Source organism: Globicephala melas, chromosome X (genome assembly GCF_963455315.2).
Source record: "Globicephala melas chromosome X, mGloMel1.2, whole genome shotgun sequence".
NCBI classification, from domain to species: domain Eukaryota; kingdom Metazoa; phylum Chordata; class Mammalia; order Artiodactyla; family Delphinidae; genus Globicephala; species Globicephala melas.
Window position 1 is genome coordinate 14,891,103 of NC_083335.1, and position 9,681 is coordinate 14,900,783.

Below are 9,681 nucleotides of genomic sequence, written 5' to 3' on the forward strand. Positions count from 1 at the left end.
GCAGTAGGTTTTAAAGTCAAATAGGTGCAAGAGTGGTTTAGAGAAATTCCTGAGTGATGCATGAGGAAACCGTGGGCTACCCGGGGTACAAGCCCAGTCTCCCATAGGGGCACGAGCGGGGGACATGCTCTCCTGACACACGCCCTTAGAAAGTCGATCAGAGGCAGAAATTCTGGCCAGACCATTGTGCGGACGGGCGGGGGGCGGGGTGCAATTCCCATGTTGTCAAGGACCCTGAACCAAATCCAGGCTACCTTCCGGAGCTAACCGTCCTCCATGTCACGTTACTAAACTGCAGGCCTATGGATTAGCCCTGTGTCACTCCCTCCTCCCCCACAATCGCAGTGTCCAGGTGGATTGTGAGTCACCCAGACCCTCCGTAATAAGCCCACCATGGGTGGGGCTGCCTCGCAGTTTCTCGACCCTTCCCGCCCTGACTCAGCTCTCTTGATCTTCGAGCTCGGCTTTCGTGCAGGCAGAAGCCGCCGCGGCGCCCGCCCCACCGGGCATGCTCAGTGCTCGCGCGGGCTGTGACGATCGCCAGGCAGCGCCCGGCCCGGCGCTCTGGGCAGCGGCGCGCGGGTCCCTTTAAATCGGGCTGGCCGGTTGCCAGGCAACGGCACGGCCCGCGCTGGCCCTGCACTGCAGAGGTTCTGCCCGGGGCCGGTCCGGAGGGGTAGCGTTGGCCAGCGCCGAACCGAGGGCAGCCGCCCGCCGCTGGTGGTCGTCTTCAGGGAAGAGGGGCCAGGGCCCACCGGACCCCACCCACGCCGCCAGGTATGTCTGCGCCCGGCCCGGCCGGGGCTCCCCAGGCTAGCCCCTCGCCCTCCCTGGGTGACCCGGGCGGAGGCAGCGCGCTCCCCGCCTCGATGCCGACTGCGGGTTTCTTCACCCTTTAGGGTCCCGGCCGGGAACTGGCGGGCGTTTGGGAGGGAAGGGGACAGGGTGTGGGACTCGGGGTGTGGAAGGAGGAGTGGGGTCAGGCCTCGCCCCTGCCCTCTTCCTCACGGCCCGCCAGCAGAGGGTAGGGACTGGAGAGGTGGGAGGTGTCACCTGCGGTGGCGGCCCGGGCAGCACCCTGACCCTAGCCACCTCGTCTCCACTGGAAGCAGCGGTGGCAGGAGTTTAGTTAACCATTTACAGAGAAAACCCCCAAACTATGCCTGCTTAGATGCAGCTTTATAGCAAGAAAGTGACTTCCATGCTAATAAAGTACTTGGCCTTTTGGAATTAAGGCGACTTCGTATCTTTTCTCCTAGAAGGAATTATTCCACACTAATAATAAAGAATTGGGGGTAACAACCGTGCACAGGGCCCGGTTTTCAATGGTACTTTGCTTCACTCTCAATATCGGCCAAACAATAGAGAAGACAATTTGTCCGCTTGGCTCCTATGTGAGGACCATGAAAGATTAAGGCAAAAACCGGGATCACGTCCCTTTTTAATGATTTTTCAAAATAACTAGACTCTGGGGGAGGGAGGCAATGCCTCGGCTCCAGCCTCTGCTAACGCGGCTCTTGGCCTGCTGCTTACTAACAAGCATGCCGCTGTGGCCACCAGTGGTAGCTCATTTGTTCAATAATTGCTAAAGGCGAGGAGGTACCGTGTTGAATAAGATGCCACCATGATTCTTGTCCCATCTGGTATTTGCATTGCTTGGGGAAGGAAGACTTAGTGATGTGATAGTGGGGAAATTGGGTTGACAAGTTCAAAAGAAAACTTGCTTCAAAGTGTCTGACATCGCATTTGAGGTAAGCTGAACAACATTAAGGCTATCACTTGTAATTTTAAGCTACGTCTCATATGAACACAGATTTGGGCATTTTGGTTAATTATATATTAACCAAAATATATAAAATATATTTTATATGTAATATATTTTCTTTTTCAGTTCAATCTGGAGAAGGAGGACAGTGGCATCAGATAGAAGACCTTGGACGTCAGGAATTGTAAGTACCGTTTTGCTGGCTGATAGCTGGTTATGGAGGTTTAGAAGCACAGAGCCTCACCCAGTGTAAATCTTCAATCTTTTAACTAGACCATTAGTCTGCACTGTCACTACACTATCAAAAAAGCCTCGTGAAAATACAAAAGAAAAGTGTCCTGAAGACTTTAGGTAAGCCAAATAAACTTTAAGGGAAAAATAAAAGCCCTTTCCCTAAAATGTCACCCCCCAAAACCTTATAAGCCAAAAGAGAAGTTATAAGTACTTACAGAAACTCAATTAGAATCAAAACACTGTAGGATTTTCAGGAAGAATATTAAGGGTCATTCATTCAACAAATATTTATTGAGGGCCACTATGTGTCAGGCAACAGCAGGGATACAACCATGAATAAGATGCCAGGAGATCACAGCGTATTGGTAAAATGAAACTATGTGTGAAATGCTGCAGAAGCACAAGAAAAACTCAGAGTGCGGAGTCATCCTTGATAATCTTCAAACTGATACCCCAGTTGTAATATTTCTAAGATATTATTGGTGGCTCTGAAAAACACTGGGACATTTGGAAAGTTCATGGTAAAGCAATTGGTGATAAAAAATGCAAATCTCTTCGGATGTAGAAAAGACTACAACTCTTCTGCTTAGAATCAATTTAGCTTTGGAAATTTGCAGACGTCAACAATTTACAGGATTTAGGGCTAATTCTTCCATGAAGATGCAGGTCGAATTAATGTAAGATTCAAGTTTAGGTTCCCTCCTACTTACCTTAATAGTACTTCCTTTTTTTTTTTTCAAACTGACTTTTTCTGAGGTCTGATGACTTCAGGCTGGCAACTTTGAAGCACATATCTTTGGAGAAGGGTTGGGTTGTTTGACTGGTTTATGTTCCGAGGGAGGGTAAGGAAAATCTAAAAAAGAACAAAACCCATGGTGTATAGTATACTTTAAAATTGCTTCCATTTTCATTTTCAATAATTTCTCCTAACTACCTGGAAATAGGTATATTGTCCCTATATTACATCTGAAGAAACTGAGGTTCACAAAACGTAAGTTTTCACATAGTTCTAAAGTGTGGGAGCCAAGATATCTGACTCCTTCAGTCTTTTTTTTTTTTTTTTACCGTAGTCCACACTTAATTCCTTTCTCAAGAACTTTCTTTTCCTTCCCCACAATTTTGCATGGTAGAACATGTTTACCCACCTTCCTTCAGACAGCTTTGGGCAGTCCTCATTTTTGTATTTAATAGTTTCTGTAAACCAATGATTTTGGAAAGGCTGGGGAATGGAGAAGCTCCCCTAAAGGGAGCAGGTCAGCATCTTCTGGAGCAAGGAGAGGGGATAATGATGGCTGTGTTTTGTGCCTGGGAACAGTGGAAGCAGAAAAATAAGTTGAGAACTACTGCTTTTATGTGAGAACAGATTGGACAATTGAGCAAAGAAGCAAGGCCAGTGACTTTCTTTGAAACAGACGTTTTTTTTCCTGTCTTGGCCAAGCAGTTTTTCTGAGGGTTGAGAGAACCAAACCATCCAAGAATAATGGGAAAACGTTGCCTGGGCTAAGAAGGGCCTTTTGTCTTCCCCTTACTGCCCCATCACAGGTTGGAGATGACCTTTGCTAAACATCACTCCCAATTTACAAAGTTTGGGATGAAGCACTCTTGTGAGGTGGGAAAAAGCCTCTGGAGGTTTCCCAGTCCCTGCCTACCCCTGCTTGGAAGAATAATTGCATTTTGCAGACAGATCAAGATTTATGCAAAAGAGATGGTCCTGAAATTTTGAAATCAAATCTAATGTAAATGAGATAAGGCAAGAAAGAAAAGAGATCTTTGATTTTTATGTCATCAAATTTCCCTAAAGCATGTGGTTTAAAGTATAAATATTTTAGAACATAAATAATTAGATTTCACATATTTGATCACTTATCCATCTTAATATGAGCATATTTCCCAGGGCCCCACACCTTGAAGATGAAAACTGGATGGTTTTGTGGGTTTCTCCTTTCACAATAAACAGTGTATTACTTTCTGGAACTTTTTGAAGACATATATGCATTCACCCAAGATTTTTATGAAACAGTTTACCTAAAGATCCATAATAAGTGATCACTCTTTGCTTAGCTTTCAACAATTACATTATATGATATTACATTATAAATCCATTTTCAGTTTATCAGTGGTTCCCAAATTCTTTAGGTGAGTAGAAACCATTTCCATGAGTCAAGAAATTTCCTTACTCCACCAAAATGCCCTACTAGTTTGCCACTGCAAAAGTAAGTCACCAGAGGATGAATGGTGATGTTTTCAGGGAGACACTAACTAGAACCGTCAGGTGTCCATTATCAGTTCATGTCAGAGACAAATGAACAGATGTAGCCGTATAATGGACAACCATGCCTTAACAGTGCAGTCCCAAGGACTTCTGGGGGATCACTGGCTTAGAGGACCACTAATGTTGTTTTTGTCATATGACTTTATATTGTTTTCCTGTGTTTTCGTTTCTTTAAATTTTTCATTTCTCTTGGACCTCCTTCACCTACCCTTCAGTTCTGCAACATCCAATATAGTGTTGGGTAGGCACTTGTAATAATAAATGACCCACTAAAAAGGCATGCTTATACTTTCAATAATGGCTCTGGTTTGATTTGCCTTATGCTGCGACAAATTACCTAATCAAGTTTATTGAAAGCAAAATGGCTGCCACGCCAGGGTAGAGGAAGGAGTATCATTGTCTTAAAGCATATTTCTTGTCTTTGCCAGAGAATACTAATGTCATACTTGTTCTGCGTAAAAAACAAACAACGCAATCTGTGAAGAGAAAATGAGCCTGGCACCTTTTACCCGCACTCTGGGCTTTGCCATACTCTGTGACTAGATTTGGGAACAAGCCCTTAAAGGATATCTTGCCAATGAAAGAGAAAAAAAAAAAAGAAAGGAAGGAGGGAAGGGGGAAAGGGAAAGGGGAGGAAAGGAGAGAGAGAAAGAGAGGGAGAGAGAAAGAAAGAAGCAGCTCAGAGACCCCTTGACCCTGCCCTGTGTAAGCTATGGGAGGGAAATTCCAAAAGGCTTTTCAGACCTTTCTCTTTCTGGCCTTTGATATGTGACATGCAAGTCTCCTTACCCTCCCCCCTTCATTTTTCCTCTCTCCTTTTGTGGCCCTTTAAAAATACCTAAGCTCTGAAAATAGTGGGTTGTTTTCTTTCAATTTGTGGAATGAAACCTAACAGAAGAATGAAGAGGAATTTTGGAATAGGCACGGATCTGGGAGACAGGGTCTCAGTTTTACCACTATAGGCTGTGTGGACTTGGACAAGTCACTTAACTTCTCTGAGCCTCAGTTATAAAATAAATGGACTCTTCCCAGTTCTGTGAAAAGTATGGGCTGTATCAGGAAATTATACAGAGGCCCAGGAAAGAAATGTGGTGATGCTGGAAAAATATATATATATATGTTTCTAGCCAGAGATTTATGGGAGGGTTGGAGATAGAAGTCACTTTTTCAAGGTGCAAAATCATTAATGAAAAGAGCTTTCTATTTTAACCTTTCTCTATACCCAGACCTCTATCTCAGATTTGTCATTATTGCTAGCTTCATGTATAAAGTGGTCTCACCTTGCCCCTCTGCATACCGTTTTCCTGATCAATCTCACCAATGCCTTTCATCCAGAATTAGGTAGGAAGAATAGTAATCTCTCTCCCATTGCTACCTGATTAGAAGCATTTTAAAACGTTTACAGAGTTGTCTGGTAAAAATTTGACTGCTAAAAAATGTGACTGGGCTTCCCTGGTGGTGCAGTGCTTAAGAATCCGCCTGCCAATGCAGGGGACACGGGTTCGAGCCCTGGTTCGGGATGATCCCACATACCGCAGAGCAACTAAGCCTGTGCACCACAACTACTGAGCCTGCGCTCTAGAGCCCGTGAGCCATACCTGCTGAGCCCGCGTGCCACAACTACTGAAGCCCACGTGCCCAGAGCCTGTGCTCCACAGCAAGAGAAGCCACCGCAATGAGAAGCCCGCACACCACAACGAAGAGTAGCCCCTGCTCACCACAACTAGAGAAAGCCCGTGCACAGCAACGAAGACCCAACGCAGCCAAAAATAAATAAAATAAATAAATAAATAAAAATGTGACTGGCAGTTAGTATTGCCATCTTTTCTCTTTCCTCTGTTCCTTTCCTTTATGATCCCTGTAATAATTCCCAGCATTTGCATTCATATTTCTAGAGAGGAGAGCAAATGGGATTATGGTCATCTTCCTCTTTAAGGACAGATAGGTCATCGATGCTTCTGGATGGTGACTAACAGAATAATAAAGTCAGAACGGACTATTTCAGGAGAAAGGAGAGGATGCTCCAATGGCAAATACATACCAGGAATTTCAAGTCTTGGCTTACTACTGTGGTCTGATTGACTAAACTTAAAGCTTGGGTTATGGCTTTTGAACCAATCATTTTAACACCTTCACTGCATATTTGTACCTTTTCCTTTCCTCAAAGCCAAATAGTTGTCAGTGGAGATGTATCCTTGGGTATAGAGTGAGTCCCTTCCCTCTTCTTTTGGGGGGAAGGTGTCAGGCATGTAGGTATCGAGTTTATTCTCTCATTGTCTGTAGTAAGAACCATTTGTTAGAATTTAAACTATACTCGTTAGAAAGAAAATTATCAAGAAATAATATATTAAAAAGTGGTTATCTCAGGGCCACAGGATTATGAGGAAGATTTCTTTTGTTTTTTTCTTGTACGTGTGATTTTCTGTATTTTCCAAAATTCTACAGATAACATGCATCTTTATATAATATGAAATATTACAACTATTAAATATTATAATATATTAATATAATATTACATTTATAATCTTTAATAATATTAAAGAAAATATTAATTAAAAAATAAACACAATGCCATTTTTTGTTACCAAGATAAAATTACATTTGTGTTCACGGGAAAAATAGATGCAGGCATACTTTGATTTTTCTCGGTGGTAATCTTCCAACTATATTGCAGCAAATTAATGTATAAGATGAATAAAGTGACCCCCTCCTTCTTCCCACCCTTTGGCGGTAACTGCAGTTGCCAGTTTGGTGGCTTCAGATGCCAGTGGCCCTTCAGCATGTTGCTTGGGTCCTTCTTTCTCCCTTCTCTCAAAAGTAGTTACTGATCAAACGTTTCTGTGTTTTAGGAAAGCTCTATGTTATGGACTGTCTTTGAATAGGAAAGACTCCTTGAAACAAAATAAGTATCCTCTAATTTTTGTAAATTTAGAAAGTTAGCTGTGATTTAGTATGCTAAGTTTTCACCTAAAAGCTATATTTGGAATCAGTATCTCGAGAAAAACCCATTTGGTGGCATTAATATTTTCAATTGTTGACATTCGGTTCTCATCATGAAATTGCTGTCAAAACGGATAGAATTCTGTACGCTTGGCAGAGTCTTGCCTAAAAGCAAAGCCCAGGGCTGGAATAGCAGGAATTTACAGGTCAAGACAGAAGGGCGTTTGGCAGCGTTAGTCATAAGGAAGTCTGCATGGTATACTTTACCCAAAGCAGCTCACATTGCATTAAGCACTGATGTTTTAGTCACTTTAAAGAATGAATAAACAGTAGTCCAACCGAAAAGAACTAGAAAAAAAAAACCAGGCACATTGGAAGCACAGATTTAACTTATCAATGTTAACCTATTAATTTAAAATCACTTTTACTGTTTTAAAGCAGTTGTTTTCATGCTGCTTTCTCATAGAATTATTTTCTCTGCAAGAAATAGCCAAGTGTGTCCATTTATTGGTTCTATTTCATAGGATCAGAGAATTCTAAAGCTGGAAAGGTCTGTAGAACTTAGCTAGTTTAGCCCTTTCCATTTATAAATGAGGGAACTGAGGCCCAAGTCACTCAGTGAGTTAGAGGGAGTGCCAGCCCTCAAATATTTAGGTTCTTTCACCCCTGAGCCAGGATTCTTAGTTCTTTCCACTACCCCGGCTGCCAGTGTAAATACGTGCCTTGATTTTAAATTTTGTTTTTCAGGAATTGGAAGAGGTGCCTGAAGAAATGGATGCTAGAAGAAAACACTGGAAGGAGAATATGTTTGCTCCTTTTTATGGTGCACAGGATATTCTAGATGAGGCTCCTCAGCTTGAATCCTCTTCTGAACAAATGACTTTAGGTGAGGCCAAGAGAATGGAAGGGATTTTTAATTTGTCTAGTAGAAAGTTTCAAGAAGAGAATAAATTTAAAAGGAAAGAAGTTATTTCTCAACCAAATGAAAATGAACAAGAACCAAATTTAAGAGAGAGAAAGATAAACATTTCAAAGAATGAGGCAGACACAAATTCTGCCTCCTGTGAATCATCTAATTTAGACATTGCAGCTGAAGAAAGCTTTAATGGTGCAGAAGAGCCTCTTAGCTGGGGTACAGAGGAATTATCAGCTCCACCACGAAAAGACAAGAAGACGAAATTCACCGAAGAACTGTCTCCAAAACTTCGCCTGAATCTTTTGAACGAAGAGCTGGAAGCGCTTAACATGCAATGCAGAAAAATAGAAGAGGAATTCGAAAATGCGGAAAAAGAACTTTTGAACTGCAAAAAAGAAGTCTCCTCAAAACCCCTAAATTTTCAAGAAGCAGGGATGGAAACTTCCAAGAAAGACTGGGAACTTCAAGCTTTAAGAAATGACCTCTCTGAAAAAGCAACAAATGTTAAAAACTTAACAGAAGAGCTCCAGCAAGCCAAAGAGGTCATCCACAAGTTGAGCCTTGAGAACAAGGATTTAAAAGAAGCCGTTAGGAAGTTAAAGCAGCAAACTGAGGGTGGAAATGCACTACTAAAGGAAGAAGTGAAACTGTATTATGAATTGGAAATGGAGAAGATACACGGGGAGCTCAGTGCCATCAAGAACGAACTGAGAGTGGAGAAGACCATACGAGCAAGAAACAACAGAGCCCTGGAGCTGCTTAGAAAACACTTTGCTTCTGTAACGTCATCAGGTACCCCTGACAGCTTTATGGGGGATTTTTTTTTTAAATAAAAAAATTAAAAAAGCCTTTCATTAGGCAATGATTGAGCCAAATCAGTGTTTCTTGTGCTTTCTTTGTGTACAACTTAAAACATGTGTGATGGGATGTGATTTTCATGTTTGGTGAATCAAGATATCTGTGAAAGGTGTAGATGCTAACTTCAAAGCTTCTGCTTTTTCTCTTTCTAATGAATTTATTGCAGAGTCCAAATAGAAATGAAGGTTTAGAAATCTCTTTACATATATATATATTACTCAAAGACATGTAGTGATTCACCAAATCATTGATGAATACGGATCAACAGACGTTTCGTGATCTTGTGCGCAATGTGTCCTTGACACGTGAATATTCTTCCATCTGTGTTCATTCATACTAACAATAAAAAGCTCATTTATTTGTGTAAGCGTAACATGTGGGTATGGGTCTTAAAGCAGTCTGTTCAGACTCAGTGGGATACTAAAAATATATCTGCTTTCCCTGAGATCTATCCTTAATTAGGCATACATAAATGTCTCCCCCCCAAATGCAGGTTTTTCCACCCTCCTGCTGTTTTCTCCATGCCTTCTCCCTTGACCTGGCCACGGTGCCCATAGACCAGAAGATGGCTTAGAGACACGGCTGTGACCTTGGCTACAGCCCTGATTTTGACAGCAGTAGCTTTTGCCTTTTCTTACGTTGACCAGCAAGGGGCGTTGTTGACACAGGTCTTCCAAAATTCTACCAGGGGAAAAT

The 9,681-nt window shown here is 42.3% G+C and overlaps 1 protein-coding gene across 1 annotated transcript; it reads left to right on the forward strand.

Moving 5' to 3' along the window:
* Positions 1–545: 545 nt before the first annotated feature.
* Positions 546–8,991, forward strand: CCDC160 (coiled-coil domain containing 160). Its single transcript, XM_030849091.2, has 3 exons — positions 546–777; positions 1,892–1,949; positions 7,959–8,991. The coding sequence occupies exon 3, from the start codon at positions 7,983–7,985 to the stop codon at positions 8,958–8,960; it is 978 nt and encodes a 325-aa protein (XP_030704951.2). The 5' UTR covers positions 546–777; positions 1,892–1,949; positions 7,959–7,982; the 3' UTR covers positions 8,961–8,991.
* Positions 8,992–9,681: the final 690 nt, after the last annotated feature.